This window comes from Laetiporus sulphureus (genome assembly GCF_001632365.1).
Source record: "Laetiporus sulphureus 93-53 unplaced genomic scaffold LAESUscaffold_7, whole genome shotgun sequence".
Taxonomy (NCBI): domain Eukaryota; kingdom Fungi; phylum Basidiomycota; class Agaricomycetes; order Polyporales; family Laetiporaceae; genus Laetiporus; species Laetiporus sulphureus.
The window spans coordinates 158169-185737 of record NW_024468516.1 but is presented as its reverse complement, the minus strand read 5'-3'; the positions used below and the strand labels follow the sequence as shown (position 1 = coordinate 185737).

The following is a 27569-nucleotide window of genomic DNA, read 5'->3' as shown; positions in this document are numbered from 1 at the left end:
TATTTTTATCGTACAGGAATGTATGAGTATTTCGCCGCTTTGCCTTTCACTTTTCATGAGTGATATCGAGAGGATATGATACTGCTTTCACGTGCTCTGCGCTTACTCCACGACAGTTGTTTCTCTCTTATTCTTACGGTTGCGCTCAGTAGCCTCTCGAATGGCCCAAGTCAGCTGGTAGGTCTTGCATGCATCTAGAACAGCAGACTACAGATTCAGGACCGCTCCTCATATGCGCAGCAAGAGACGAACCTTCGAAGGAGCTTAGGATCTGCGCGGTTTCCGGTTCCTCCTCGATGTCCTCGATGTTGTCGATCAGCACGGAGATCTGTCACAAAGCGTCAACACATTGGTCAAGAGCGACTAATTAAAGGAGTCAACTGACCTCAGAGAAGAATGGATCATCATCGGGGAAACGGTAGGACTCCTCGTGGTCGCTGCCTGGCCTACGAATCCAAAGGACCGGCTGCACATACGGGTTGACGAGCCTGGTGTTACGTTCGCGTCACATTCTCAGCTAGGTCGCGGTAAGAGGTGGACATACTTCAGCTGGTAGCCATCTGCGTACACTTCAAGCTCGCAGCTGTAATCGTGACCCTGGAGTGCGACAAGGTGGGTGAAGCTGCCCACCGCACCGCTGTCGTACTTCCTGTAGAACACGATCAAAGCATGTCCTCAGTAACGATAGTGGGTACTTACCATGTAGCAGCAGTGACACGCGGGATCCTGTTCTCGGGAGGAATAGCGGTCTCATCGACCGCCATCTTCGAGAGGTGGCCGGCGTTCTCGTCCCATTCGAGAGAGTGCGCGCTGACCGTGGTCATGTCGACCTCGCCTCCGAAGTAGCGAGAAAGGTCGCAGAAGTGCGTGCCCTGCTCAACGATAGGGCCAGCACTGTAGGCAAAGCGCGTCAACATGCGGCCGCCTGATCATGTGCATATCGCTTACCTCTTGGACTTGTCCCACCAGTCGGGCTTGGCGATGGCCTCGTACGCACAGGCATAGCGGGCGACCGTGGCCATGACGGTGAGGTTGTTGTCGTTGATGATCTGCTTCATCATCTGAACTGCCTTCAGATACCGCAACATGTACCTGCCGTTTTGCAAAAGTCAGCCTTCGACTTCAATTCTAACTTCTGAGCACAAACCCGATGGAGCAGACGGTGCCGCTTTCGCTAATGAACTTGGCAACCTTGAATACCTCCTCGATCTCGCTCGACGGACCAGTGGCCACGGGCTTCTCAATGAACATCGCAACGCCGGGGAAGTGGCGCAGGATCTGCAGCTCAATGTCGCGCCCAGGCTGAGTGGTGCCGCGGAACATCGGCGGACTCCCCACGATCACGGCGCGGGGAGTGTCCTTGCGCGACATATTCTTCACGAAGTCCTCGAGCGTGCGGAAGACGCGCGTGTTCTCGTAGGCGGAGCGCACGAAGGTGTCGCACTTCTTTTGCAACACTGCCGTGGCACGCTCGACGGCAGGATCGATCAATGCGACGACCTTCAAGCGCGGACCCAGCTTGCTGTCAGTAGGAGACAAATAATCAATGAGTATGGCTGGCCATCTGTGATCTCAAGGAGTCCTCACTGTTCGAAACGGAAGGAGTGATTCCAGGGACCTTCTTCCGATCCTGTAGAAAGAACACGCGTCCAAATGGAGATAAATGCGCTACGACGGAGCACATACCGAACATGATATTGCCAGCGCCGACGAAGACGACATTGAAATCTTCATGTCCACTGATAGCAAAAGCTCTGTGAAAGCAAGCAATGTGCACTGGTTAGATCCATTCTGTCAACGCAGATATGAATCGGAATGGTGCGATCGACTGGCTCTCGTCGTATATATGTTGCCTGTGGCATGTCGATCAATTCCTTCGCTACACAGTCAATAGTGGGCTTAACTCTGGTAGACCCTTCCAGCAAGGATCGTGCATAACAGCTCAGCGTGTAGCTCCTTAGGCCAGAATATAAACACATTGCGCATAGGTTCATGTTCTTTCATCAACGATAGGCGCCTTCACATTTGCGTTGCCGACGACGCCCAAGTTCGAGCCAGATTTACCACCGAGAATGGCCGTGCTGTCGAGAGACATGCATATATGGATAAAAAGACACTAACTTGTCCATCGGGACCAGCCTCGCCGGGTCGATTGAGGGGCGGCGAGACGACAGACCCGACTGACGCCTCGACGAGGGCGAGTCGAACACCGAGGGTCGTCGGTTGGCCAGCATGGTGCCCGGCACCGGAGAGTCGAGGACAGAAGGTCGTCGGTTGGCCATTACGATCGCAGCTAACTGGAGGATGGGAGAGGATAGGAGACGGAGGCAGAGGGTGGTTGCAGCATCTTTATAGCCTCAGATCACTTGATAAGGTGTGGGGTACGATGAGAACCGAATTAATACTACTAGCCGTAGTTGTTGTCTTGCTGACGCCGCTCGATTCCTGCCTACCCACCCTTCGCAGTTTGACTTCCCCTTAACTGCGCCCTGCATGAAGCACACAATTGGACATGACTTCAAGGTACATATTGATGCGATACATATACATATCTCCCTGCAGTCGGGCATATTGCCACACGCGAATCGATAGCAGGCATACCATTCTATATATATTGGCTATGACGAGGCGGTATTCTGGTACAGAACCCTCCGGACATGGCTGACTCCAGGCTGGCGATTAGTCGGGTGAGAACATCTGGGTATAGTAGAGAAGGCAATGCTATATGTAAAAGAAGGAAGCGCGTGGGTAGTGCAGCGAGTCACGATGTGGGGATCCGCCGTTCCTTGGCCGCCGCTCTCTCGGCCAGCTCCCGCTGCCTGCGCTCTGCGGCCTCAAGCCTCTCTGTCATTGCCTTGAGCTCGGCCTGAAGCTTGGCGTGCTCCTGGGTCAGCTTCAGAACATTGCTCGCTCGCTTCTGCACCGTATTCATTCTGCGTGTCCGATCCATCGCTCAGCGGAGTCAGGATAGTACCATGCGCTGTGACTTACCCTGTGTCTGGACGCGATGCTGGCTCTGACATGATGGACTCGAACGTTGTGGTAAGGTCGAGTTCGGACGCGGGCAAATCGAGGTCCAACAGATGCGGAGATGATCCCGAACGCTCAGAAGATACCGCATCCTCAGGTCGCGAGGCATATTCTCTACCAAGTTACGCTGCGTGAACGCATGACGGAATCGAGGTCATTGGCACCAACCGGCGATCGTCGTTTAGCTCTTCAAACTGTCCGGATGAAGAGTTCATGGTGGATAAGGACTACTGGACAGAATGCTGGACGTGGTGGCTGTAAGAAGGTGCATTGCATGCATAGCGAGCCCAGTTAGCCGTCACGGTGGGCCTGATCAACGTTCACTGATGTGATAGATCGTCGTTTGCCGCCGGCAGAGACGGCCGCCACCCAAAGCGGAGTTGGAACATGAACGCACCTCCAACTTTCGCCTCGTCGGCTTTTCGCAGATTTCGGCGAATAAAGATGCAGAACGTCGTTCTCGTTGCAAGGAGCGGCCCATGGCCCATGCACGGCGGGATTGTTCAATGTTGAATATTGATGGCTGCCATGCGTGTCACATCGCGTCTGTCACTCTCGCGACCCGAAGTATGGAGTATTCAATTTACATCCGTTCGTTTACGCTATTCAGCTTGCTACAGTTGCCTGATTAGGGATACTGTTTTCAAATGCAACACTTCAGAACTCGAGAAGTGCCGCCCTTGGCGGCAGATCCCTTGCTCGCCTTAGATGCCGTGTAACAAGTGCATAAGGTGTAGTAAATGTTAACCGGTGTCTTACCTTTGAGAAAAAATTGCCTCCATTGCATTTGCTATCAGTGTTGCATGCCCTAAATTTCAAACTTGGGTAGCCACTACGAAAAACTATATATATCAATCATTTAACCTATATATCATGCAGGAATTGTACAAGCGACACACAGAACATGGCACTGCCATAAACATGCTTGTGATTTCAGGAGCAGAAGGGTATATGAAAGAATCTGATATACTGCCATAGCATCTGGATAGCAACAATGAAGGAATGAAATTTCAGAGACTGAGGTTGAATTGAGATGAATTGAGATGAGCTTTGACAGTGGACATCCAGCAGATGAGAAGATGGCAAAACAGATACTATGCATGATGCCCCAGGGCATGGTGAAGACAAACATCATGAAGTAGATCCGACAGCGACGAATTGAAGAACACGAAGGAATATAAATTGAGCAGCTCACAAAGAACAGAGAACGGTAAGCCACCCTGAGCGAATACTGCCAAACAGTGGAAAGCGCCCGGCGTTCATTTCGAGGCTGAGCCTTGCTCTGGCGAGCAAGGGACACGTGTGGAAACATACTGCGTTGAAGTACTATGCTTGAGGGGAATCCTTTATAGCTACCCTCATCGGAACGGTGTCATTCCTGAGACTTCATCGATATATGTATATCCAGTGCTTCCTCATAGGTGAGGTCCATGATACCTTCAGCGTATAATCTCTGACGAGGTGGATCATCGGATGCTATCAGAATCATCCACTGCTTTCTTCCACTGATCACGCATCAGACGAGATTTTGGTACGATTGCCGCAAAACCTGATGGTAAATCAGTTTAGTTCTTCGAATCTCTCACGAGTGAAAGCTTTACTCGGTCGCGACCGTGTGATCAAGAAGCGAGCTGGGCAAAGATGGCGTTCCGTCCAGGTGAGCTGTCGCTTTAAATAGCGGTCACTGCAGGTGGAAGATTTGCCGTCCACGGTGTCTGTCTGCGAACATTGTGGTCAGTACTGTTTCTCTCGCGCTCACCCAGCCCGTTTTCGGATCTGAATATTTAGAGGAAGTAACTGTCTGGACAAGGCGGAGACGAGATACCATCACCCAGACGCCTTGGAGAATCCTGACATGATCAATGCCGCTAGCAGCTGTCCCAAAAGCGATCCTAATGCACGAGAGCTAGGCAATGCAGACGTCGTGATCGAGCCAACAATCGCTGACGCTTCACAAGGAGCAGGTATCATTACGCACATAATCGTCCTATTTTGGGCGGCGCTGATGAGGACCTAGTTCCACAGAGCATGCATAGCTGGAACGAGCAGAATAACGGGGCTATCAAAGCCGAACCAGACGATAATCAAGGTGAAGGAGATGGGGATGAACGTCCTGTGGACTGTCCGTCTGAATATATCCGTGTGCGTTCAGTCTAGATATGGTCTGGCTTACGTTGAGCCTGCTGCTAGGCTGAACTCATCGACATATTATCCGACCTCTCGTTCGAAGGAGCATTCGCCTTCAATCGTGCGTATCCTGATGCACCCAATCCGGCACTGCGCGTTGAAGGTCTGGGCACGATTGGTCTGCCACTGAGTATCCGGGACGCAGAGGCGATCAAATCGAAAGCTGAGCCAGCGCCATTTGGTATGGGCGAGCGTACAGTGCTCGACAAATCCGTACGAGACACATGGGAGATTGATGCAAAACAGGTGAATTTGAGGTCTTGCCGGCTGGAAGCGTGCTTGTTGAATATCAGATCTGCAGATTAGGTTTGAGAACCCTGCATGGAAGACTTTCTTGGGCTCGACTTATGTCGGATGTTTGTACGGTGCTGGATGTCAATATCGCAGCTAGTAAATCGCGCTGCGAGTTGTATAAGCTCCTATTATACGAGTTGCCGTTTTCTCTTCGCTGCGCCCGCTCAGTCCTTGTATTGCCAGCTTCTTGCCTCATGTGGAGTACGTCTTTATACGCTTATCGTTGTCTTACTGATCATCGGCTAGCACCGAGAAGATGGATGGCATGTTTGCCACAATTGTGATAGTACTCCCGTCCAAGTTCAGCGGAGGCGCCGTGCACGTCTCGCGTGGCAGTCTATCCTCGGTCTACGATTGCAGTCCCAAGAGCCTATTTGAGACATCTGTCTTGGCATGGTACACGGATGTCAAGCAGGAGGTGAAGCCCATTACGGAGGGCTTCAGACTCGCTCTATCCTTCAATCTGATCCATACCACAAGCTCGCTTCGACCTGCATTGTCGGGGAATGCGAACGCCGTAGAAAAATTGCGTCGCGTTTTGCTGTCTTGGAAGCAAAACCTGGACGGCAAGGCTCCGAGCAAAGTTGTATACCTTCTCGATCACAAATATTCCCTAGCAAGTCTCCGTGGCAGCGCACTCAAAGGCGACGACGCCCAGCTTGTTGCAACACTTGACGTTGTGGCAAAGCAACTTGATTTCCGTATTGGCCTTGCCACCGTAGTATGTCACCTCAAGGGCTATGCGGATGACTGTGGCGGAGGCTATGGGAACGACGAGGTCAGCATGGCAGAGGTGGAGGAGAGCGATGTCAGCATCGAGACTCTGGTCGACCTCGACGGAAGGCTGATTACGGAAGAACTCGAGATTGATACTGAACATGAGGCAATACCGGAGGATTTGGCGGACACATTGCAAGAGGAAAAGTGCGACGACCAAGATTATGAGGGATACCTCGGCAATGTGAGACATCCGATTTGATTGGAATACCGTGTAATGTTCTGACGAGCTGCTTAGGGCGCTGGTTCTCTTGAACGATGTGAGCATTGAAGTACGAGATGATTTCAACCGGGAACTAATCTTCTTCAGGGTATCGGCGGACTGCGCTTGTGATCTGGCCGAAAAGGAACGACGTTGACATCATGCACGGCGCCGAAGGCCTTCAGTATGCATGCGATACCATCAAGGCTAGCAATTCCGCGAGTCCTACCGCAGATGAAATGGACATGGTCGACTACATTTTCCACCGAGCATCTGCGTCCGATGCCACAACAGTGGTGCCCAGTGTCTGTGAGGCAGCTGTGAGATGGAAAGATCTGGCCACATGGGTGAGAGTTATCAAAGTCTGCGACGCAGAACGAAGCATCGCCACGATTGGTGTAAACAATGCTTGCTCGGCCTTCCTCGTGTTTGGTTTCACGTCTATCAAGATCATGTAAGTATGCAGTCATAACAATCCGTTACGACGCGTTTGATTGTGCTGGGTCTACATAGTATCGAGGCCAGTCTATTACGAGATAGTAGCAATCGGCTCAGGTTTCAGCTGCTAGACCACCTCCAAGAAGCGGTATTGGAAGAAAACCGACAGTTGTTTGCAGACCTCCCCACTGGGTGGTTTGACGAACAGCGTCTCAAGATTGCCAACACGCTCGCCAAACCCGCAGCAGACGAGTGTGATTTGATGTTCTCCTTGGCCACTAGATACGGAGGGTCACCGTTCTTGGAACAGAGGTACGTTGCATCAGGAATGATCATCGCACTTGTAAATGCTCTGCTAATGAAGAGCAGTAGTATAATTCCCCAATTGAAGGCCTTGGCGGATTCATCTTTCTTGCTGGATTTCTCTGCCTACCTACATGACAATATGGTAGCAGCAGACCCGGGTGTGCGCCGGCGAATAGTCAAGGAACTTCTATCCGCTGCTATTTCTGGGGTGGACTTCTATGCCTCTACAAAGAAAGCACAGGCATATCCGTACTATACAGCGTACCGTGACGAACGATCAGAAGCTGAAAAGAATCTCATGCAAGCTCAACGGTACATTCAAACGTGCCTGAAAACGGATCAACAGGAGCTGGTGCCGCTCATCATTGACAAGCTCACCAACTTCAGTGGCCAGACCGGTGAAGTTATACAGACGCAGGCGAAAGATGTCTTGATCCCACTGCTTTCGTCGCTGACCGATGCCATTCGATCGCGTCCCGCTGATCGTCCCGTGATAGACTTACGCAAGTTGTGTGGCGTTGCTATGGACCAGTATCTTCGGTCGGCAGCTCGTTCTCCTTACAGCATATCTAAGCCAGACCTCTCGTCCGTCATAAGGGCAATGGTACTGGCAGGTCAGCCGCAAGTGGTGTTAACGACGTCAGTAACTTATCGTCAAGTTCTCAATGCATCTCTAGGCTGACCATGACCGGCTTTTCAGCATCATTCCAAGTTTGGAGGCGTTATCTCAGAACGCGCTGAACTTCCAGACGTTAGCTGAAGAATTGCATGCGAACCGCGAGAACTTCTCAACTGTGGTTCCGACGACGGATGTCCAGACGGCCATCGTTCGGCTTGGGAAAAAATACGCCTCAGAAGTGAATCTTCCACAGGAAGCCAGGACTAGCAGCGTCAGCTATGGGTATTGGGCACGTCCTGCCACGCCAGTCACACCTGCGTCGGTAGTCAAGCCAATTATCGATGCTCTGGAATCCTGTTTCTCGTTGAACGTCCTGGAGGCATGTCACATCATCCTAAGACGAGTAGTAAATCCAGCACTTCTCGCAGAACAGTACGTCAGGGACATTCTGGTGCCCCTCGTTCCTGAGTTGCGCAAGGTTGCCGAGGCGCACAAGGAGCCTGTCACAACTGGTGCATCCGCTGTCGTGTTGCGCAAAACTGCTCTTGCGTGGGTCGAGAAGGTCTTAGGCCCACGGCCCGCTGACTGCACTGCTCAGATGCAAAGCATCCAAAGACGATGGACATGCAATTGCCAACCTTGCTCCGGTGTGCGGCAGTTTCTGCTTCACAAGCCCGAACGGAGTCGTACATGGGAAAAGATTGGTGCCCCTGCGAAGAAACATGTCGAAACATATTTGAGGTCTTGCGGTGCCGACAAAATCGCGGCCTGGGACACAATCCGCACATCGCCGCAAGATTTGAAGGTATGTGCACAAGGACTCAAAAGCCTTCGGAGGTGCATTTTGACCCTTCTACGCTAGGTCACCAAGACGGATGCGATATACCACCCTGTACGATGGGTGTCCGACCAGAAGAAAGGATACGCACTCCTCAAAGGTATCAGTGGTAATTCAGAGGAACTCCGAATGATACTGGATAGCGACTACAACCGAATCGTGGCCCTGCTGCATGGCAATGGAAGCGGCATTACAACGACAACTCAAAGCAGTGCCTCGAGCAGTCGTCCCGCGGCACAAGCAGCTGCGTCCACCTCAGGAGCTAATGTTCAAGTCGTACAGAACACCTCGCGGCCTATGGCTTCGCATCGTATCGTCCCGCGGGGTACTTCAGGGACACAAGGTATTCAATCCAGGCCTTACTTTCACATTGCAAATCCGTCAACCAACATGGCCCCAGTTTCTACAGCATCCACTTCGACATCCGCAGCCATAGCAGCCGCAAGGCCGCCTAGGAAGCGGAAAAAGATACAACATGATCCAACAGATGTGATCGATATTACCTCAGACTGATAGCTTCTTGATTTCCCTCCTATGGTGGCCGTTGAGGTCACTCGTGATATCTCCAGATGTTTTCAAGAGTGCGATTCGTTTTGTGCTTTCGCCTGCTAATTAGGTGGATACAGCTGTTGCAATGCAATTGTTCGACCATCATTTTATGTAGACGGATGCAAACCACACTATCATAACGGGCTGCATGATGCGATGCCTTTCTGTGCGTCCCGGTGACAACGTGAACATACGTACCTCGCCATTCGTACTGACTCTTTCATGCGAGTCTACCATCGTAGATGCATGCAGGACACAGAGTAGCGGAAAATGTGATAACAGGAAGCGACGGAAATGATACACGACAATAGCTGGACTCTTCGGTCAGATGAGATTACTTTTGGAAAGACCAGACATTCTTCAACACTACACGCCTCATGTCAGAGGATGGCAGATTCCGGTGGCCAATGTGAGCACTCACGTCCCGCGTTGGTCGCCAACCGGTTGAGGGAGTCATCACTCTCGCCCATCGCGCGCACCGGGCCGCAGAGTGCAAACGCCGTGGAAGTGGGCAGGGCACGACCCTCAGAATCAACATCGCAGATGCTAATTTGCACAGAAGCGTGATCATTCGCCGTGATAAGTCGGTCTGCGATACCATGGCCTGTTAGCTGCCTCGACCAAGAATCAATGGGCCTTAACGCACTGGTCGCCGAGCACTTGCGGGGGACGTAGAGGTCGACGAGAACACCCTACCGCCGCAAAGTCGTCAGAGCCACATACGATGTTACCGACAACATTTCTGCACCGTACCTGATCGTTTTCCATCGTAAAGCTCGGTGTTTGCGCTGCCCACAGTACTGCTGTGTGGCTACGGAATTTCCAGCAGAGTTAGAAACTGTACAGTTCTGCGTGCGCTGTTTGTGCTTGATTGCTCTTCCCGAGAAAGCGCTCCCACGTGGTGCATATTCACGTGATACAGCACGTACGTGATGCGCAGTGGCGCGCAGATGCGCGCGAGAGCTTAGCGCCCGTCGGGACGCTCTCATGAGCACATGAGCACGCAGTACGCAGCATTTACCCCCCCATATCAACTCCGAACGCAGCGTTCATGGGCAGTTCGCCTCAATCTCTTCCCTTTGACGGTTCGCTCTCAACTGTTTCTGTACGTGTCGCAGTCTCCAGTCATCGGAAATGAATCGGCTCACCTTGTTCAGGTAGAATCCATGGTTGAAATCAAGCACGACTCTCCGGATTCCGAAGACGCCCGGCGCTCACCTTTGTTGAATAGTCAAGATGAAAGCAAATACCGACTCATCTACAGCAAGTCAAAGGTCTATGTGAATCCAACTGCTTATGCCAGAGATAATATACCCGGATTTGTGGTACTCGTGAAGCGAGTCAGTTGAGCCTTATACCTCTGCCTGGACTCTGACGTTTACAACTTCCAGGAGAGCATAAACCCGAGCTATTTGTTGGCATGGATTCCGGAGACCTTGCTGGATGAGAAAGGGCAGAGTGAATGGGACAAGTTCACGAAAGTAGAAGAGTGTTCAGCTGTAGATGATGAGGATGACGAAGGTATGCTCTCATATATATATACTCGCTCATTATATTGCTTACTTTAATGTAGATGCAGTGCTAATCGAGCTTCCTGTGCAACGCCCGGAATCTTATGCATTCTCGGTCCCGCTAACTTCGATCTATTCGCTCATCGTGCAGCCGCCCTCGTTGTCTCAATGGTGTACGTGACATGGCTGGTAGTTCACTCACAACTCATAATTTCATGACTAGATGGCTCTATTGCTATCAACCTCATCAGCGGCTCCACTCTCCCGACACTCTACTTTCATGACGATGAGTCCCGTTCGTTCACAACGTCATCTAGATCTCCGACCGATGCCAGACCTCCTGCTTCGTATCCCCCTCCTCCATCCGATGCTGCTCCTCCTAATAAAGGAAGCGTGTCATGGGGTGGGGAAGATCTACTTGCTCGCCTCCGCTTCTATGCTTACATCATGCGGTCTTCTCTGCAATCCACCCTTTATCTCGTGGACCCTTCGCGAGAAGACATTGAGACACATTCTACACAGCTCTTCTCGGATACCGCTGTGGACGACATACTTGCTCAGTCTTCCTATGCCAATTCGTATTCTCCTATCCCCGCGCATCGACGGCCTCGGCCCCTTTCCTCACCGTCAAACCCTTATTCCACTCGTGCATCTGTCCTCCATCGCTCACTCCCCTCAACATATTCGTCGAATGCGGCCCCTTCTCAGGCGAGGATGGCTCTCTTACAATCATTTTCGCATATTACCCGCCATGCTACCCATGCTGCTCAGCAAATTCTCTCACATCCCCTCGCAAAGCCCATTGTTCCTCACCTACCCGATCCGGTGAAGAGCCTGGTCAATGCAAACGGCGAGTGGGAGTGGGGTAGTTGGGTAGAGAAAGGTGGCGTTGGTGAGTTCGAGAGCGCACGAGTGTACCTTGCGCGATGGGCGCGCATTGTCGCGGAAGAAGGAGAACGGGCGCGTATAAGGGAGGCGCAAGCCTTGCCTTCATCTGAACTTGCCGAAGAGACATCCTCATTAGGCGTGTTTGAACTACTTCAATCCACATCGAATCTACCCACTCCCAAGTCCTCGCGAGATCCCAAGCACCCCGTGGATGAAAAAGCATGGAAGAGCTGGTTTGCTTCGGATGGCCGGCCGACAGTTAGGAACGAGGAAATGAGGCGCGAGATCTTCCGAAGAGGAATCAGCTCTTCTGGCGCTCTAAGGAAGCGCGTCTGGCCCTTGCTGCTTGGAATTCACAAATGGGACTCTACTGATGCTGAGCGGGCACAAGAGTGGGAGAAGAAACGGTTTGTATGTGCGTTATATGGGATGATATCTGTCTGAACGGTGCTCGATAGGCAACAATATCGTTCTGTGAAGGACGAGTGGTGCGGTGTGCCGGAGATTTTTGACCGGCCTGATGTCGTAGAGGTACGTGTTTGGCTGGCATCGACAATTGACCAAAGCGTACTCAAGCTTGGATGTGTTGGTCCAGGAACGGCATCGTATAGATGTGGACTGCCGCCGGACGGACCGGTCGCATCCCCTGTTTGCTAATATACCCAGCTCTACGCCTTCTGGCTTGAACGGTGAGGACGAAAAGACGATGATGCACATGCGCTACTCGACGATCTCGCCGCAACTATGCGACATCGGTGCACAGGCGCCTACGAACGAACATATCGAGCGACTGGCCACAATTTTGCTCACATACAATTTCTATGAGAAGGATCTCGGTACGTGAGCTTTGCACTCCCCCATTGGATACAACGCCCCATTTCGATGATGCTAGGCTACGTTCAAGGCATGTCCGATCTTTGCGCGCCTATCTATGTCATCATGGAAGGCGACGAGGAGCTCACCTTCTGGTGCTTTGTTCAAGTCATGAACTGCATGGTAACTATACCTACGCGATGATGGCGATCCTGGCTGAGAGTCTCCGCTGTTCACAGAAACAGAACTTCTTGCGAGATCAAAGTGGAATGAGGAAGCAACTATCTACATTGCAGCAATTGATTCGGGTCATGGATCCGGAGCTTTATCGTCATCTAGGTTTGTTGCAGAACAAGTGAGTATGAAATGGCGATGCTAATGCTTTTATCGTTACAGAAAAGACTGATTCGTTGAACCTTTTCTTCTGCTTTCGGTACGTGTGATCGTCTGCTGTGCCCATCACTCCTTCGGCACTAATCTTGTGATTAGCTGGATTCTGATTCACTTCAAACGCGAGTTCCCCTTCGAGGACGTCCTTCGCCTGTGGGAGGTCCTGTGGACAGACTATTACAGTAACGACTTTGTTCTCTTCGTAGCACTCGCCATCCTGGAGTCTCACAGAGATGTCATCCTTCGTTACCTGGTTGAGGTACGTGCTCAAACCAAGTCGACGCGCGTTCTTGTCTTCACATATCAAGTGCACGCAGTTCGATGAAATCCTCAAGGCATGTTCTGTATCAGACTAAATAAGAGAGCAGCTTGTTGACCCATCTTGCAGTATTGCAATGAACTCAGTATGACCATTGAGCTGGACTCCACTCTTGCCCAAGCGGAGGTCCTCTTCCTCTCATTTGCTCAGATGGTTGCGGATATGGATCGACGCGCAGCGGAAGCAAGCAAGACCACTTCGGGTAGTGTCCGACGCCGGAAAAATGCTAGAGACCTCTCTACTGAGGCCGCGGAAGCCAAGGCAATCTCAACGCGGCCAACTTTGAGCGAGGATCTTAGGAGCTTGCTCATAGCAGGACGATAGAGCAAATTCTCACGGACATTGTAGCATCTCGATTGTACCATATCCTTGCATTCATCTGACCCATCATGTTGTTGTACCTTAGGAGCATCAATCGATACATGCTTAGTCGTGCACAGTCCCGCCGCCTGAGTCGCGTAACGTTGTTGGACATTCCAGAATGCAGATGGCCAGCCGCCGCAAACGGCACTCACAAGGATCAAGCGAAGCTCGTGTATTTCGCACCATGGAGACGCGTCCTGGCGTCATGACCGGAGCGTGGCGACTTCTTGCTGACACAAGAGACCAGGTAACTGTGGTGCTAGAAAGCAGGCTGAGAGCAGTTGTTATGCCAGCTCTTTGCATCAGACTATTCACTCAAGGGGATGCGTTGAGAAGCAATCACTGCTCTCATGAGATAGTCCATGGTGCTTTTTGAACGGCGCTCTTTCGTCTCCGACCAATACCACCGTGATCTCATATGCTGGCCCAATATTCTGTTTCTTAGGAGCCGCGATCCTATGGCCCCGTCCAACCGAGCATTGCAACCTCCAAGCCCGAGTGGTAAGGCTCCAGCTACCATTCTTTCTATGCAATAGGATCTCCCTCTCAGAAGGACCAGAAAGATATACCTTAATATGCTTGGTGCCGACTGCTTGGATACCGGGCTTACGGTCGACGATCGTGTTGATCGCTCTCCCCACATCAATTCCAGTTGCTGGACGGCTCTCGGGCCCGTTTCATTCTCCGGCCGCGCGTTTCTCAACCGTCGTGAGGGAGTGTGTAACAGGTGATAGCTGACCGAGAGTAGTGGGTACGCTCGTCGCAAGGACATGACAACAGCGGTTGCCTTTCCTGGAACTCCTCGCGCAACAGAGCACTCATAGCATAATGCATCTAGTTTATCATCTTTCACGCACGAGCGTTTGGCCATGGGATCATAGTGATTGGTGACCAGTGGTACTCTTATCTGCTCGCCTGTTGTCAGGCAACCAAATTGACCCGAAAGATGGTGTGCTCAACTTTCTATATGCATGTCTCCCCTGATGTCGATAGTCAGCGTCGGACCGTCCTTGAACAGCATGTTCTACCGAGCCTCGCAACGATCCAGATTCCAAAGTCGTCATGGAAAATGTGCGGTCAGGTACGGCCACGAGTCTTACAAACATAAAAGCCGGAAAGCGGGATGCATGTACCAGCTTCCGTTTTTTCTTCTGTACCAGCCAGACTGGTTTTCTTTGTGCATCAGGTCACTCGGTCAGTTCACGGCAAAGCCATGCTGCATTGTATGTTACATTCTAACTCTCTGTCTATGCCTGCAGATTCGCAGGTCGCCGGCCGTTCCTTTCATTTTGACTACAGCATTCATTTCATTTGATACAAGTCGCTTCCTTTCTATCACATTTTCGTCATGTTGTCCTTCAAGTTCATCAGTCTTGTCTTGGTATGCACTGCCTGGGCCTTGCCACTGAGCATCAAGCGTGAGGTGCCGCAGGGTGCGTATGTTGCTAATCCTCCGTCGACACACTTGAGTTCAGCAATGCCTTCGTAGAGCACTCCCATAACATTGTGCTGGCATCCGTGCGCCCCATGTTGGACCTTGACAACCCTAATAATATTGAGGATCCTGTTTTTGGTTTGTTGGGCGATGCGGCTGCTGCAGGGGGTGCTGGAAGCATCACGGTGAGCTTCTTCGTTTCTACTACCTGTTGAATGATTTATTGATTTCGCAACCAGAATCTCGATTGTCTCCAGCAAGACACCGCTGATCAAGCATTTACAAATGCGAACGCTGCAGGCAATGTGACTGGCATGGTCTTTGCACTTATTTACCGTGCGCTCGAGCGCAACACCGGATCTGTTGGACTGGCCTCCGTTATATGTAACGAGACCGCTACGAATCCTGAGGTCGCAGCTATCACTCAACATCAGGTGAGTCAATGCCCTTCACAGCGATTTCAGTGACGTCAATAAACTCGTTATTCTACAGGACCCCGCTTCCACGAATGCCACTGCCATCAACAAAGCCATCGCCCTCGAACTTGCCACGCAGATCGCGTCCGTTGGAGGCGACCCCCAGCTGGCGTTGATGTCGGGCACGTTCGCTGCTGGTACGATCGGCGATCCCACGGCAAAAGGAAACACATGCGACGATGCGGATGATGAGCCCGGCTGCATCTTCACCGACAACCTGCTGGTGGACGATGCCACCGCAGAGGAGATCAGTGCTGCCGTTGCTGGCATCTCTGCGACCGTTTCTGCATCCTCTGCAGCAGTGACTTGCGGGACAGACAACGCCGTAACCGTCTCGGTGACCGCCACTGGTAAGAACTAAGCCTGTCAGCTTACGTTCGTTCGCCTGACGTGCACGAAACATCTAATGGCATAGTAACAAATGCTGATACTGTCGCCACTGCTACATCGGCCTCGACGTCAGTCCAGCTCGAGCGTATTGATGTGACGATAGCTGACATCCTCCCCCTTAGCGCCACGGCTGCTGCTGCGACGGCCTCAACGAGCACTGCGTGAGTTATGTGTCATTCATGCACATCATCATCTAAGGTTCCTCCAATAGCGCGACAGGATCGAACCTTCAGACCTTCACTGGCGCTGGTATGCTTGTCGTTTCTTCTGCCGACAACTTCCTCTGACAACAAACGTCTACAGTCGGTGGTGTCAGTGCGCCAGCCGTCACTCAGGCCAGCGATGGCAAATTTATAGTCACGTCTGAGGAGCAGGACGAGTTCGTCAACCTGTCGGCCGCGCTCGGTCGCTCGTGCGACGTACAGCACAACCAGTGCGCGGACGCTGCGAACGCGAGCGGAAACGCGTCCTTCACTGTTTCGGACTGCGACACTCAGGACACGGAGTGCAAGGCTGCCTAGAGCTCATGATGGAAGGATGGTGTGCGTAGATGTAGGCACAGATTATCGCGGCCCGCTGGACCGTGCCGGGCTGTGCGTTTGGAGGAGTGATTTTCTGCTTGCATTGTTGTCATTATCTCTGGTACCGCGAATCTGACTTGGCTTGACTCGCAAACATTGCGTTGTCCAAAGTGAGGTGGCTAGAAACTCACCGCATGTTGACAGTGCTGTCAAAATTAGGACATAGTCACATCTGCTACGTCTAAAGTCAAATTGAGCTCAACTTGACCGGTTTCTTCCCATCCATGATTGTTGTATGCTCATCACTACAACAAGGGGTAAGCGAGAACAGTCTGTATCAACAATTGTCTGCCGCTGATAACCCCATATTCTCTCTCCGCTCCCGATCGCCGTCGTCTTTCCATAGCACATGGCCATGCTCATCCCTCGGGATCGTCTCGTGTTCCAGCTCCCCGTCCGTCTCCTCAGACTCCTCCTCGCCAGCCGCGAGCGGCACGCTCTGCGCGTGCACGGGCAGGAGCTCGCGCTTTATGCGCGGGGAGTACGGGCGGTGCGACAGCCGGGAGGAGAGCGAGGGGAAGTACTGCCGGTAGGAGAAATAGGCAGTGGCGATGCCGAGGAGGGAGCCGGCAAGGATATCGGTTGCGTGGTCTGGCATGAAGGATTATATGCACAAAGACAGGACGGTCCGAGCAAAGAACATGAGAGGTGCGCATGGAGAGGGTTTGCTTGGCGACTTACGGCGGTAGTCCATCGTGCGGGAAATGGCGACGAGGGCCGCAGCGGAGAGCGGGGTCAATGCTGCCCACGCCTTTGGCTAGAGAGGCGACATCAGTATCAGTTTCGTTGGGGTAAAAGCTTGACGTTTACCGCATGACCCCTGTGATCAAACAGATGCAGCTTTCCGGCGAGGTAGAAAGTGAGGAAACCAAGGCCGGAGAACGACACTGCGAAAGGGAGTTGTGGCCACGGCCTTTTACGGAGAATTCCAGTCGTTACTCACTACTGGAATGGCCGCTGGGGAAGCTTCTCCAGCCATCTTTCAGGATATAATCGTCTGTCTGGGTGCAAATTGTGTAGTTTGATAGGCCCCAATGCGGATCAACAGAACCAGGCGGCGGCATACAGCGTGAGATTACGTCTGTGAGCGAAGTCAGCTTCGCCAAGGAGTTGGTTTGAGATAATGCATACCGGGTCGTGGTCGGCCCACGGTGACCTTCACGAATTGGGTGATGACGCCGGACAACGCAAGGCTGAGTACCACTATACGAGACGGGACAGATAAGTCAGACAATCCGCACCGTAGTCCAAAGAATTGAACTGACGCCCGAGAGTGCTGTTGTGCAGGTCCCACCAAGATCGTACAGTGAGGTAGTTGATCATAGCTTGCAGTAAGAAGGGGGAAGCACCAGCAATGATGTAGAGTGCAAATGGCTGAATAGGAATCATTAGATCGCGTTGCCTCGCTTTCTGCGATCATTGACCGACCGGGATGCGCTCATGTTCCGCGTAGCTGAGCAATCCGGATTAGCCAGGGGTCGCAAGCATGAGAAGCATAGTTATCTCACGGATGATATAGTCTGCACTCGTCCTGATGAGATCTAAGGAGACGAACGTGTTCTGACAACTCACGATGTATCACTAAAAGAAAACTCTCTCTTGAAGCCGGATGAGTTGTTAAGAGCAACGAAGCAAGCACTGCATGAAATGTCAGCAGGCAGCCGTGCTCTCAGCGCAATGTACATGCCCTAGTACAATCGTCACGATCCTACCGTTTACCCCTTTCAATACATAGACCAATTGGCATATTCCTGGCAAACACTCACCAGTCCGGTGCATACGACAGGATCAGTTTGCGCCGATGATTGCCGTCCATCGTCGTCGGAAAGAAAATACCTGGGAGAGATGTTCCAATATTACGCAGCCCGGAAGTTTCTCTGGCAGGAGAGCTTGCGGCAGATTCACAGGAAGATCTGCCACTTGAAGCCAGCTGACATCACACGCACGAGCAGGACCTCGAATGCTGCACTTTTGGGAGTTGCGTGTCGCGACTTTCTGGTGAAGAACGCCGCTGAGAAGAAAGACATGGCAACTCAATAGCAGCACCAGCAGGCCAAGGTGAGGACTCGCATTTCCCTGAGAGTCTGTATGATGGGCGCCGCTCGAAAGCAGTGCGAGCAATGTGAACAGATCTCACGCTCGATGTCTCTCTAAACCGATCGTGTCGCGGACGCACCCTCTCTGCTCCCGCCCTGCTGCGTGCCCACCATTATCCTCGCTTTCATTATTTGCGAACTATACCACAATGGACAACACGGATAGAAAGGATGACCTTGAGTGGAAAACAGGTACGCGACTTGTGTACGCTTCTGTACCATCGCTGAATCTTGCATCGAGTTGGCAGAGTATGACGAGTTGCTCGAGGAGGTGGCATCCACAGATCATGTCGAGTACGTTTTCCAAACTACCCCTCTCAGGAACAGTCTTGCCTTGACGACTTCTCAGTGTATCAAAATGGCCGCTGCTGCGAGATATCATTCGGTACAAGATCGACAAGGTATGCTGTACGTTTCCGAGCGCACACGCCGAACACTCATGGCCTACACAGAATATAGCATTGTTCCTCTCTGGGACTGTCAAGAAAGAGTATTCGCGGTTAACAGTAACCGCCACACCATGTCCGGGTGGGCTGAAACTCCCGCCGTTCCCTCCTCGCGAGCAAGCACGCGTTCTATCCAGTGCGATCGAAGCGCCTAAGAACCAACTCACAGAACAGGAGGCGTCGGACTATAAAGCAACGCTGTATTCGATGCTCAACGAGTTTCACAAGTGAGTGATATTGTTCTGTCTCGGAATAACAGCTCTCAAGCTTTTCAAGGAGTCCACCCTTCACGATCCAAAGGCTTTCTGAACTTTGTCTGCGGCCTACGGAACAATACAAGTATCTGGGAAAATATCTTCGTGCCGTAGAACGGTCTCTTCTCGTCACCTCAACATGGGACGCATTCCCGCCCATACCAGAAGGCGCCACTCCACGCGCCGTCAGGACCGTACCTCTTGCTGTCAGCTCTCTGTCAGCGCCCTCCACGCCACTGTTTTCTCCTATCCCCTTCCTTCACGAGGATGCTCGGCGCTCAAGCTCTCGCAGTCCCCCGCCAAGCCCTCTTGTCTTGCCTGCGATACGCGTCGGTGGTACCGCCACAGCAATGCCATCTGCCGGAGCGGAGGGTGCGGGACAGAAAGCGCTTGGACTTGTAGATGAATTGGACCACCCGAGCCCCGGTCATCTAAGCGAACAGCCACAACCAATCTCTGCTACGACAACTGTAAACCCGCAGCCAAAACCGTTGTTCGGAAGCTTGGAGGAGAGATTTGTGGCGGCTGCAAAACAGGTCGATGGAGATAGCGAAGAGATGAAGACGGACGGCTGAGAAGTATTGTAGGCTTCGATATGTGTTAACCGTCAATCTATTATCTTGTCGCATAACTTGACCTATCGTTGAATGAGCCCTACCACACTGCGCTCGACATCATAGCCACAACGCGCGCAGCTCAGGCAAAGTCCCGCTTGATTTTCTCGAGCAAAGCGTTCATGCGAAGACGCATGTCGGGCTGGCCTCTCAAGGATGCGCCCCTGCCTCTGCCTCGTCCTCTTTCTTGTCCGCGTCCACGGCCGCCGGACGACGTTCCACGGCTCGCATCAGCACCTCGGCGACTATGTAGAGGATCAGATTTGTGCGTGTGCAAGGAAGTCCGTGAATAAGCTTGTCTTTGAAGGTCTCGCAACGTCGGTTTCTTCTCCTCCGTAGACTCTTTGGTGCGTGTCTCTTTCGCAGACGGAGGCTTCATTCGCGGAGATGAGGCATCCTCGGACGCTTCGGCACTATCTCCCTCATTTCCGTCCTCCTCATTGCGAGAACGTTCCTCAGCACCTGACTCAGCAGCACTACCAGAATCTTGGCGTAGTTCATCGTCACCTTCCTCCAAATCGGAAATCACTTCCTGTTCATTCGCCACTAATTCCTCCAATTGTCTGCCCTTCGTTATGATCCCTTCCTTGCGCTTTTGAGCCTTCCATTGGCTCTTGACCTTTTGCACTTCAACCCACGATTGCTTGAGCTTCTTGGCTGTTAGCAATCGAGGCAATTACTGATAAATGAGATTTTACTTGAAACCGTACGGCAGATCACATACCACGGTTGACAGGGAGGTGCCGGAATGTAGGGGGCTTCCTCTTCTTTGTGCCATCTTTGGCGTTGACCATGTCGCAATATCGCCGCAACGGCACGGCGGTGCACGAAGGGTAGGGTATGGGGAAATGTCGCAGTGCAGAGCCTCGGACTGGGAAGACACGCGGAGGCGGTGGCGGCGGAAGCGCTGGGCCCGGATTACATAACTGTGGCTATAAGACGCGCGACCAACTGCAGTCACCGCCAGCTTCTCTTCTTCATCGTCTTCCATCACTTTCCACCCACCAGCAAACAACCTCCACTCAGTTTTCGTACAACCTTCCTATCTATTCTCCCCGAACATCGCATGAGCGTGCAGAATCTTAACACTTTCGGTAGGTTTACCTCTCCGCCGCGCTTATCGATGTGCTGTACTGACTAACCAATGCACCCCATAGACCCCTTCGCAGACGAGGGAGACCCGCTCGGAGCTGGCGCAGACGTTGGAACACAGCAGAACTACATTCACGTCCGTATCCAGCAGCGAAACGGACGGAAGACGTTGACAACGTTGCAGGGATTGCCGAAAGGTGCGTTTTCGCGTATTATGTGCGCCTTTTGTCAGCGGCTGACACATCATCCCCCCTTCCAGAGTACGATGCTAAGAAACTCTTGAAGGCTTTCAAGAAGGTGCGTGGATATCGCCGTCGGACTTGCTCCGGTCGAGTGGCTGACTGAGTGTATGTTGATTAGGAATTTGCTTGCAACGGCACTCTCGTTGAGGATGAGGAGGCCGGTCAGGTCATTCAGCTCCAAGGTGACCAACGTCTGAAGATTTCCAACTTCCTCGTCGAGGAGGGCGTATCCAGGACCACCGTCAAAATCCACGGATTCTGATCAGTCTTTTCTATTGGGAGAACTAGAGCACCGCCAGCATGCGATCCGTACTTGACGTTCACACCGATTCTCTTTTTCCTTCCCTTCCTCAGTATACATCGCCAGCAGATCCTAGTAATGCCTTGTCTGAACGTCTCGTTTCATTGGTTCCTTCAGCCTGTTTGATGTCTGTACTACTAAGTTTCGAATGCTTATCGGACTTGCCTGGCATGCACCGTTTACAGCCGCCAATACCTCGTTAGATCTGAGCGGTCATCGATATGGTAGATTGCAGTACGTATAGAGCAGGGTATGAGCCATGCGGAAGGAAGAAATACATTGTATGCGCCTGAAATAGAATAGAATCTATACATTTGAGGTTGCACTTATGAGCGTCATGCAGGCTTATGTGCTCGCCGTCCTGCAATTCGATCCGCACTAGGAGGAAGTATAGTGGTAGCAGATCGCCGCAATCGAGCAAAGGACATAACTTAACTGCAAGCATGTTCTCCTCAGTAGCAGCAGCCGAATGAGGAACGATGATGCATTCGAAAGCTATTTGATCTTGTCCAATGGCCTGCGAAACAAGGTGTGAGGTTGAGACGTGTGGAACGAATGTATGCTTTCACGGACCTGTTGAACCCTCCCCGTCTGTCACGAACGAAAGAACTGGTCAGTGGAACCGCATACAAAAGCAACAGACTGCACACATACCGATTCATGTACTGACGCCACGTTCGGATTTTCTTGATTTGCACGCTGCCTTCCTGGTTCCCCTCGACGTGCTTGCCCTGCAGATGCCCCGTATTGGTAAGATTTTGTGAATGATTACGTCGGACAACGCACCTTCGTCGTCCCGAATCCAGTCAAGCCCATCATGGCCATCATCGCTTCCTCGCCTTCATTCGTCACCTCCATAGCCTCACCCTCTTCGCCGCCTTCCGTGGGCACCTCCGAGACCTGTCTCGACTGTCCGTTCTCCAAGCCAACAGCGCCTACAACAGAGCGGCACACACTGTGCTCAGCATCAGAGCATCGTTGACAAGACAAGTTGTACTCACCAGACCGCGTACCGCTACCGTTTTGCTCTGGTTCAGCAGTACTCCGTCTGTCGTCCGGTCGCCCATCCACACCTCGTGCATCTCTATCGTGCTCCTTATCCCTGGGCAGTGGTGGAAGCCCTCTCCGCGCATCCTTGTCTCTATCCCTATCTCGGCCTCGGTCGTGATAGCGTCCGTCCCGCTCGTCCCGTCTGTCTCGATCTCTGCGGTCATCATCCCTTTCTCGCCCGTGATCTCTCCGGACTGCCATCATCAGGCGATTAGGCAACTGATAGCTGAGTTATTGAGGCAATCCACATACCTGCCGGCCGTCTGTCTCTCTCATGACCCCGGCGCGGAGGGCTTCTTGACCGACTCCTTCGTGGCGCATCGCGGTACTTGCCATAGCGCTCCTTTTCCCTGTCGCGATCGCGGTCGCGTTCATCTCGCTCCCAGCTACGGTCCCGCTTTCTGTAATCGTGGCGAGAGGACATGTTTGTGAGAGTTGTGTTGTTGTGAGCTCGAAAGTCGTGTCAGCTTGAGCACTTAGACACATTCCAAGTATGGGAAGATCATCGAGCGCCCTTGAAACATTGCGTATAACGTAATTTGAATTACTCCCTGCATTAGGCAGTCTAGTACAACAACATAACCAATTGCTAGTACTAGCTGCTGAATAGAAAATTGATGCGGGGTGGAGCGGTGATGATTAGCGGAGACGACTAGCAATACAGACAACAACCAAAGGGTAAAGGCATCAAGGGTAACGTGCAGGAAAACGACGTGGACGAAGGGGTAATCGTAAAGGCATGATGAAAAGCTGTCCAATTAACATCCTGCAGGCAACCAAACTCCAAGAACGCGAGCAAGACGCGGCTGAGCGCGCATCCTTACGCCGCGCTCACCGGAGGCTTTTCGCTCGGCACAACTACTGCTCCTGAGTCGGTGTATTTCCCTGAGCTGAAGCCGAATGTCGCATAGTCGACGTTGTGGAGGCGGAAGAGGTAGAAGAACAGGAAGATCGGGCCTGCGCAGATGTCCAGGATGCCGTACCAAATCATCTCGGCTGAGGGCGTGATGACGTTGCCGCCCTCAGAGCATGCCCAACAAATGGGATATGTGATGAGGATGAAGGCGAACCACCCAGCCGCCTGAATGTAGCCGGGGCGCAGGACACCGTCACCCGGGAACTGCGTGCGGACACCGTGCCAGAGCAGCACATACCTATCAATCGTATCAGCGGCTGCGATGATAACCGAAGGGCGACAAAAACATACCACACGTAGAAGAGGCCGGCGATACCAAAGACGAAATAACCCCACTTGTACGTGCTGAGAACGATTGCGCCGACGAGGCCCATAACGATCACAACGATGCACATGAAACAGGTCGTAACAATGTCCGACAGCGACAGGCCCGTTGCAAGGAGGAGCTCGAGCACCGAAAGCGGGAATGTGACGGTCCACACGATGTAGCGCACATACTAACGAAGAGTATGTGAGCCAGAGGTCTGACATAGAAGAGAAAAAAAACGATACCCAGATCTGGCGAGTCGGCTTGTCGCCGTGGCCACGGAACTCGACCGGGGCCGGGGCGTAACCAAGATTAGATGCCATCGAGAAGTATCCGACCGAGAACCCTATCAAAATGATGAGGGACAGCTGGTGGAAGAGACGAGTACCACGAGGGCGCTGAGGAGTTCACCATCAGGTTACCATGAACGATCTCAAATGGTAAGCATGAAACTCACCGCAAAGTTAAAGACGAGCATGACAAGAAGGGACACCGCTTGGACGCAGAACGCTGCCCACAGCCAGTCGGAGGCATTGGTGGAGATGTGAAGGTCGGCACCGGGGGGGTTGTCTTTCAACGCGTTGTTACCCATGGCGACGAGATATGAACTCGATGGGAGGAGAGTGCGTAGAGGGTCGTAAAAGCGAAACTGACTAAAGGCTGCGCAGCCGAAGTCAGAGAAAGCTGGTGTTGAGCTGGCTTGGAGAGCTGGGGCAAATGACGATTGAGACAACAATGTTTATATATGCTGGCTCTAGGGCTGAGGCAAAAAAAATCGCAATCCGAATGAGCCCGAGTTGTTCGCGGTCGAGTACGGGGAAGCGCGTCTCGGTGAACGTTTAGGTGAACGTTCTAGCTCCATGTCGCTTGTTCGTCATCGACAGAAAGAGAAGGAATCGTATCACCCGCGTGGATGGGGCGGAAGATGACCGCCAACGATCGCTTACGCGAGTCTCGACGCTGATCTACGCTGATGCGCCGCCAAACTGTGCGCTGGGTAATTCCTGAAACGCATCAAAAACCGTTGCTCCGCCCTCCGACATCGTCCGCCCGCACTCCAGAGCGCGGTATATGATGGTCGAGAAAGGTCGCCCAGCTAAAGTGGCCCTTCCGGCAAGGTTTGTTGTTGTCGGCCGAACGCCCTCGCAACGGCGCACTCTGCGCCCGGCAGTCAAGTTCCCCGCGGAGAAATAGTGGCAGAGTGCAAACGGTTCAGAAGCGTCGTTCCAAGTTCCACGACGTTCGACAAATGCAGGGATCTCCCTCACTCATCTGAGTCGCCAAGTGGAGAAGCGTGCCATGTAGCGCTAGTGCGCTGAGTCGGCTCATGTGTGCAGGGGAAACCATGAGCGCGTGCGGGATGTTCGCAGGGCGAGTGGGGAATGATTAAAGACATACACATCGCTGGAGGAGGAGGCAGCCTGTCTGATGCCAACAGAGTGCTCACGCGGGGAAGTAATTTATTAGGCGTCTGCCATACTCCGGCGCGTCGGGTCGGTTCCCACGCGCCACTGCGTGATGTCCAACACCATTGCTCTCAGGCGCGCCCTCCGCGGCACCGCCCAGCTCGTGCAGGGCATTGACAAAGAAAGTGTGTCTACCTGATACTTGTAGATGGACGATCCTTCACCGCTTAGCAGCTCACCAGGGAACGCACATTCTCCTCACAAAATTATCGCGCAGTGTGATCCCAGCAGATATCAAGAGACTATGCGGCAAAAACAAGGTCGATCATGTCTCTGACGGTGTGTAGAAATTCAATGCCTACTATTCATATGCGCTGATATATTCCACGGCTCAGTCAAACTCGACTACTATCGCTTCACCCCTACCGGCCGCGCCTGGGTAGAAGTCACCGCTCCAATACACTTGAAGAAAACCTTGAAAGCGTTGCAGAATACGGTCATCGGCAGCACCGTGTTGGCACCACTAGTCGCCGATCCCTATGCTGGCCCTCCCATTCGAATGCGCGGCAAGAAGGGTTTCACGGAGGCCGTCGAACGCGGCATAGTGCTCGGAAATGGGCTCAACGGCGGTATCACGGGGCAAGGAAAGAACGTCGTAATCTATGGGCTGCCGAGAATGATGGAACCAGAAGCAGTGCGAGATTTTTTGAAAAGTTTCAAGCTCGCGTCGATGCAGGAGGGGCAGCAGGTCTATAAGATGGAAATGTACGTGCTACCTCGGTCTTATCCTTTTCATAATCCGTCCACGCATGACCACTGACACCGCCGTGCTCCGTCCGCTGTCTAGACAAAAGGAAAGCATCAAGAAGTCAACGTTCACCTCCCGCTACCTGGTCCGCCTAGCGTCCGTCTCCGAGGCGCATCGCGTTGTCCGGAGGATCCATATGACCTACTACCAGCCCGAAAATTACGGCTCACGATATCCAGTTCACGCACGCGTCATCTACTAAGCATCTTAGAGCTTCGTCAGCCGACCGAGCGCATAGGACGCTCGCGAGTCATTTTGTATTCTAATAGCGCTTATCCACTACCTCATGACCGCATCAGAGGCCACTCATGTTATGAGGCATGAAGACCATGGAGCATCGTTGGATACTCAGATCATACCGCCTGCAGTGCCAGATATGCGAGTGGGAACATGTCAATAGGCTCGCGACACAGACGCCACTTCCAGGTATGTTCGACGGGAGCGCGGATTCTATTCCGGCTGTGTTGGTGTGAACAGAAAGTGGAAAGACCTTCACTGCAAACATCTCTCATCAGGAACCTCTGGCGTACGCAGACTTCCTCGCAGACTAGATGCTCCTGCTACCGATGACAGTACGATAAACACTCGCGGTGTGGAAACTCATATATGCGATGGCATTCCCGTATAAACACAACTACAGTACAAGTACGCCGCATTCTCACATGCGCGCCTGATCGTGGTCGTCCATTCTTGCGCGAGCACCCTGCACATGTCGGAAGACATAGTCAGGCTGGGCATTACAGAAGAGTGAATCACACAGAACGAACGCACCGTTCTCCCACTGTCCCCCTCATCCTCCGGCGACCGTGCGCGCTTGAGCGGATTGTCTGCATTGCCTGCATCCTTCCATTCGCCACCTCCGCCTGCGACGGCGCCCGGGCCCTCCTGCGCATCGGCATACCGCTCCTCTACTTCTCTGCGTCGCTCGATCTCCTGTCGCTGTGCCTGAGCGCCCCATCCACCACGTCCAGGATCGTAGTCTTGTCTGTGTTCGTCCCGCACCTAGCAAGGATAGATTATGTGTGAAACTCGATGCCGAAATAATTCAAGAACATACCTGGCCGCCACTCTTTCCTCTGCCAAACTGCCTACCTTCGCGGTAGCCCAGGTCGAGATCGCACCGAATAATGCGCTCGTCGAGCTTCGTGCCGCTGACGTACCTCAAACAGGCCAGCGCCTCTGCGTGGCTGTAGTACTCAACGAAACAAAAGCCGCACGGCGTTCTGAGCATAGCGCGTAAGTATCATCGAGATGCATGGTGCAGTGGCGGACCCGCCTTGTATTCCTATCAAGACCCATAATGACACGCTTTATCCCTCCGCCCTCCTCTGGGCTGGTGCACTTAGAGAAAAGCTCGTATATCTGTTCTTCTGTCGTGTAGAAACTCAGATTACCAATCTGCATATACACGGGATCAGCGAATGCGGCTACCACAGAGCGTAGGATGCTCACATATAACGTCGTGGACTTTGTGAGCATATCATTTTGCTTCTGGCGATCGAGACGTGCTTGCGAATCCTTGTAGTTTGAAGGCTGATCCAGAGATTGGACAACATGGGCCATGCCTGTACAGACTCCAGAGTCCGGTGCTCTTTCTGGTGGCGGGCGCTTGTGCTGCTAGAGACGCGAGC

At 52.6% G+C, this 27569-nt stretch overlaps 16 protein-coding genes across 16 annotated transcripts; 7 read left to right on the top strand and 9 right to left on the bottom strand.

Moving 5' to 3' along the window:
* Positions 1–93: 93 nt before the first annotated feature.
* On the bottom strand, positions 94–2349 carry LAESUDRAFT_722450 (uncharacterized protein). Its single transcript, XM_040908214.1, has 10 exons — positions 2122–2349; positions 1687–1754; positions 1588–1630; positions 1148–1522; positions 949–1092; positions 700–894; positions 545–649; positions 386–488; positions 253–328; positions 94–194 (listed from the first exon to the last, which is right to left on the bottom strand). The coding sequence occupies exons 1-10, from the start codon at positions 2280–2282 to the stop codon at positions 103–105; spliced, it is 1362 nt and encodes a 453-aa protein (XP_040767226.1). The 5' UTR covers positions 2283–2349; the 3' UTR covers positions 94–102.
* A 124-nt stretch (positions 2350–2473) lies between these two features.
* On the bottom strand, positions 2474–2933 carry LAESUDRAFT_722449 (uncharacterized protein; the record flags this gene model as incomplete). The annotated part of the gene is made up of 1 exon (XM_040908213.1): positions 2474–2933. A coding segment is annotated over one exon (172 nt), but the record flags the coding sequence as incomplete, so codon positions are not given.
* Positions 2934–2986: 53 nt separating this feature from the next.
* LAESUDRAFT_507205 (uncharacterized protein) lies at positions 2987–3782 on the top strand. Its single transcript, XM_040902725.1, has 2 exons — positions 2987–3295; positions 3366–3782. The coding sequence occupies exons 1-2, from the start codon at positions 3092–3094 to the stop codon at positions 3660–3662; spliced, it is 501 nt and encodes a 166-aa protein (XP_040767224.1). The 5' UTR covers positions 2987–3091; the 3' UTR covers positions 3663–3782.
* Positions 3783–3906: 124 nt separating this feature from the next.
* On the bottom strand, positions 3907–4327 carry LAESUDRAFT_722448 (uncharacterized protein; the record flags this gene model as incomplete). The annotated part of the gene is made up of 1 exon (XM_040908212.1): positions 3907–4327. A coding segment is annotated over exon 1 (201 nt), but the record flags the coding sequence as incomplete, so codon positions are not given.
* Positions 4328–4885: 558 nt separating this feature from the next.
* Positions 4886–9204, top strand: LAESUDRAFT_756442 (uncharacterized protein; the record flags this gene model as incomplete). The annotated part of the gene is made up of 12 exons (XM_040912176.1): positions 4886–4994; positions 5048–5172; positions 5221–5463; positions 5519–5573; positions 5634–5712; positions 5758–6472; positions 6527–6548; positions 6599–6944; positions 7004–7240; positions 7298–7873; positions 7935–8658; positions 8716–9204. The coding sequence occupies 12 exons, from the start codon at positions 4886–4888 to the stop codon at positions 9202–9204; spliced, it is 3720 nt and encodes a 1239-aa protein (XP_040767222.1).
* A 370-nt stretch (positions 9205–9574) lies between these two features.
* LAESUDRAFT_756441 (40S ribosomal protein S21) lies at positions 9575–10008 on the bottom strand (the record flags this gene model as incomplete). The annotated part of the gene is made up of 4 exons (XM_040912175.1): positions 9575–9606; positions 9662–9829; positions 9887–9932; positions 9994–10008. 4 exons carry the CDS (start codon positions 10006–10008, stop codon positions 9575–9577), a joined length of 261 nt encoding a protein of 86 aa, XP_040767221.1.
* Positions 10009–10235: 227 nt separating this feature from the next.
* LAESUDRAFT_722443 (RabGAP/TBC) lies at positions 10236–13598 on the top strand. Its single transcript, XM_040908211.1, has 13 exons — positions 10236–10345; positions 10398–10580; positions 10632–10761; positions 10814–10924; positions 10975–12046; positions 12098–12170; positions 12235–12475; positions 12532–12635; positions 12692–12791; positions 12849–12885; positions 12942–13101; positions 13160–13177; positions 13231–13598. Exons 1-13 carry the CDS (start codon positions 10292–10294, stop codon positions 13483–13485), a joined length of 2538 nt encoding a protein of 845 aa, XP_040767220.1. The 5' UTR covers positions 10236–10291; the 3' UTR covers positions 13486–13598.
* Positions 13599–14397: 799 nt separating this feature from the next.
* LAESUDRAFT_810495 (uncharacterized protein) lies at positions 14398–16506 on the top strand. Its single transcript, XM_040914226.1, has 10 exons — positions 14398–14473; positions 14522–14718; positions 14784–14957; positions 15014–15144; positions 15199–15393; positions 15452–15785; positions 15851–15893; positions 15948–15986; positions 16037–16074; positions 16129–16506. The coding sequence occupies exons 3-10, from the start codon at positions 14873–14875 to the stop codon at positions 16344–16346; spliced, it is 1083 nt and encodes a 360-aa protein (XP_040767219.1). The 5' UTR covers positions 14398–14473; positions 14522–14718; positions 14784–14872; the 3' UTR covers positions 16347–16506.
* Positions 16507–16585: 79 nt separating this feature from the next.
* LAESUDRAFT_722441 (acid phosphatase/Vanadium-dependent haloperoxidase) lies at positions 16586–18508 on the bottom strand. Its single transcript, XM_040908210.1, has 11 exons — positions 18173–18508; positions 18094–18114; positions 17979–18044; positions 17915–17926; positions 17835–17859; positions 17672–17780; positions 17538–17609; positions 17350–17487; positions 17217–17293; positions 17088–17163; positions 16586–16997 (listed from the first exon to the last, which is right to left on the bottom strand). The coding sequence occupies exons 1-11, from the start codon at positions 18220–18222 to the stop codon at positions 16684–16686; spliced, it is 960 nt and encodes a 319-aa protein (XP_040767218.1). The 5' UTR covers positions 18223–18508; the 3' UTR covers positions 16586–16683.
* Positions 18509–18651: 143 nt separating this feature from the next.
* Positions 18652–19777, top strand: LAESUDRAFT_756437 (uncharacterized protein; the record flags this gene model as incomplete). Its single annotated transcript, XM_040912174.1, has 5 exons — positions 18652–18694; positions 18751–18796; positions 18852–18903; positions 18955–19175; positions 19225–19777. 5 exons carry the CDS (start codon positions 18652–18654, stop codon positions 19775–19777), a joined length of 915 nt encoding a protein of 304 aa, XP_040767217.1.
* A 121-nt stretch (positions 19778–19898) lies between these two features.
* On the bottom strand, positions 19899–20610 carry LAESUDRAFT_646696 (uncharacterized protein; the record flags this gene model as incomplete). The annotated part of the gene is made up of 2 exons (XM_040904004.1): positions 19899–20473; positions 20541–20610. 2 exons carry the CDS (start codon positions 20608–20610, stop codon positions 19899–19901), a joined length of 645 nt encoding a protein of 214 aa, XP_040767216.1.
* Positions 20611–20772: 162 nt separating this feature from the next.
* On the top strand, positions 20773–21412 carry LAESUDRAFT_694996 (eukaryotic translation initiation factor 1; the record flags this gene model as incomplete). The annotated part of the gene is made up of 4 exons (XM_040906223.1): positions 20773–20910; positions 20974–21105; positions 21168–21205; positions 21269–21412. The coding sequence occupies exons 1-4, from the start codon at positions 20883–20885 to the stop codon at positions 21410–21412; spliced, it is 342 nt and encodes a 113-aa protein (XP_040767215.1). The 5' UTR covers positions 20773–20882.
* Positions 21413–21946: 534 nt separating this feature from the next.
* LAESUDRAFT_735175 (DUF1777-domain-containing protein) lies at positions 21947–22925 on the bottom strand (the record flags this gene model as incomplete). Its single annotated transcript, XM_040910568.1, has 6 exons — positions 21947–21968; positions 22025–22042; positions 22106–22182; positions 22238–22386; positions 22453–22695; positions 22754–22925. The coding sequence occupies 6 exons, from the start codon at positions 22923–22925 to the stop codon at positions 21947–21949; spliced, it is 681 nt and encodes a 226-aa protein (XP_040767214.1).
* A 396-nt stretch (positions 22926–23321) lies between these two features.
* Positions 23322–24316, bottom strand: LAESUDRAFT_646282 (heat shock protein 30; the record flags this gene model as incomplete). The annotated part of the gene is made up of 4 exons (XM_040903971.1): positions 23322–23655; positions 23709–23914; positions 23970–24122; positions 24182–24316. 4 exons carry the CDS (start codon positions 24314–24316, stop codon positions 23322–23324), a joined length of 828 nt encoding a protein of 275 aa, XP_040767213.1.
* Positions 24317–25229: 913 nt separating this feature from the next.
* Positions 25230–26289, top strand: LAESUDRAFT_722434 (uncharacterized protein). Its single transcript, XM_040908209.1, has 4 exons — positions 25230–25315; positions 25365–25469; positions 25526–25895; positions 25978–26289. The coding sequence occupies exons 1-4, from the start codon at positions 25243–25245 to the stop codon at positions 26138–26140; spliced, it is 711 nt and encodes a 236-aa protein (XP_040767212.1). The 5' UTR covers positions 25230–25242; the 3' UTR covers positions 26141–26289.
* Positions 26290–26568: 279 nt separating this feature from the next.
* LAESUDRAFT_810488 (RNA-binding domain-containing protein) lies at positions 26569–27528 on the bottom strand. The gene is made up of 5 exons (XM_040914225.1): positions 27391–27528; positions 27215–27336; positions 26996–27161; positions 26710–26940; positions 26569–26641 (listed from the first exon to the last, which is right to left on the bottom strand). Exons 1-5 carry the CDS (start codon positions 27499–27501, stop codon positions 26597–26599), a joined length of 675 nt encoding a protein of 224 aa, XP_040767211.1. The 5' UTR covers positions 27502–27528; the 3' UTR covers positions 26569–26596.
* Positions 27529–27569: the final 41 nt, after the last annotated feature.

Coding starts and splice junctions, on each gene's coding strand:
- LAESUDRAFT_507205 (XM_040902725.1), top strand. CDS start 3,092: ATGATCCCGAACGCTCAGAAGATACCGCATCCTCAGGTCGCGAGGCAT. Junction 3,296..3,365: donor GACGTGGTGGCTGTAAGAAG/GTGCATTGCATG, acceptor CTGATGTGATAG/ATCGTCGTTTGCCGCCGGCA.
- LAESUDRAFT_810488 (XM_040914225.1), bottom strand. CDS start 27,501: ATGGCCCATGTTGTCCAATCTCTGGATCAGCCTTCAAACTACAAGGAT. Junction 27,337..27,390: donor CAAAGTCCACGACGTTATAT/GTGAGCATCCTA, acceptor GTGTATATGCAG/ATTGGTAATCTGAGTTTCTA. Junction 26,941..26,995: donor GAGGAAAGAGTGGCGGCCAG/GTATGTTCTTGA, acceptor TATCCTTGCTAG/GTGCGGGACGAACACAGACA.
- LAESUDRAFT_810495 (XM_040914226.1), top strand. CDS start 14,873: ATGTTGTCCTTCAAGTTCATCAGTCTTGTCTTGGTATGCACTGCCTGG. Junction 14,958..15,013: donor CAAGCGTGAGGTGCCGCAGG/GTGCGTATGTTG, acceptor ATGCCTTCGTAG/AGCACTCCCATAACATTGTG. Junction 15,894..15,947: donor ACTGCTACATCGGCCTCGAC/GTCAGTCCAGCT, acceptor CCTCCCCCTTAG/CGCCACGGCTGCTGCTGCGA.
- LAESUDRAFT_722443 (XM_040908211.1), top strand. CDS start 10,292: ATGGGCAGTTCGCCTCAATCTCTTCCCTTTGACGGTTCGCTCTCAACT. Junction 10,346..10,397: donor GTTCGCTCTCAACTGTTTCT/GTACGTGTCGCA, acceptor CACCTTGTTCAG/GTAGAATCCATGGTTGAAAT. Junction 10,581..10,631: donor TTGTGGTACTCGTGAAGCGA/GTCAGTTGAGCC, acceptor TACAACTTCCAG/GAGAGCATAAACCCGAGCTA.
- LAESUDRAFT_722441 (XM_040908210.1), bottom strand. CDS start 18,222: ATGGACGGCAATCATCGGCGCAAACTGATCCTGTCGTATGCACCGGAC. Junction 18,045..18,093: donor ATCGTGACGATTGTACTAGG/GCATGTACATTG, acceptor CATTTCATGCAG/TGCTTGCTTCGTTGCTCTTA. Junction 17,164..17,216: donor TTGATCACAGGGGTCATGCG/GTAAACGTCAAG, acceptor TCGCCTCTCTAG/CCAAAGGCGTGGGCAGCATT.
- LAESUDRAFT_722450 (XM_040908214.1), bottom strand. CDS start 2,282: ATGGCCAACCGACGACCTTCTGTCCTCGACTCTCCGGTGCCGGGCACC. Junction 1,755..2,121: donor AGGCTGGTCCCGATGGACAA/GTTAGTGTCTTT, acceptor TTGCTTTCACAG/AGCTTTTGCTATCAGTGGAC. Junction 1,631..1,686: donor CGCTGGCAATATCATGTTCG/GTATGTGCTCCG, acceptor TTCTTTCTACAG/GATCGGAAGAAGGTCCCTGG.
- LAESUDRAFT_722434 (XM_040908209.1), top strand. CDS start 25,243: ATGTCCAACACCATTGCTCTCAGGCGCGCCCTCCGCGGCACCGCCCAG. Junction 25,316..25,364: donor GCAGGGCATTGACAAAGAAA/GTGTGTCTACCT, acceptor ACCGCTTAGCAG/CTCACCAGGGAACGCACATT. Junction 25,470..25,525: donor GGTCGATCATGTCTCTGACG/GTGTGTAGAAAT, acceptor TCCACGGCTCAG/TCAAACTCGACTACTATCGC.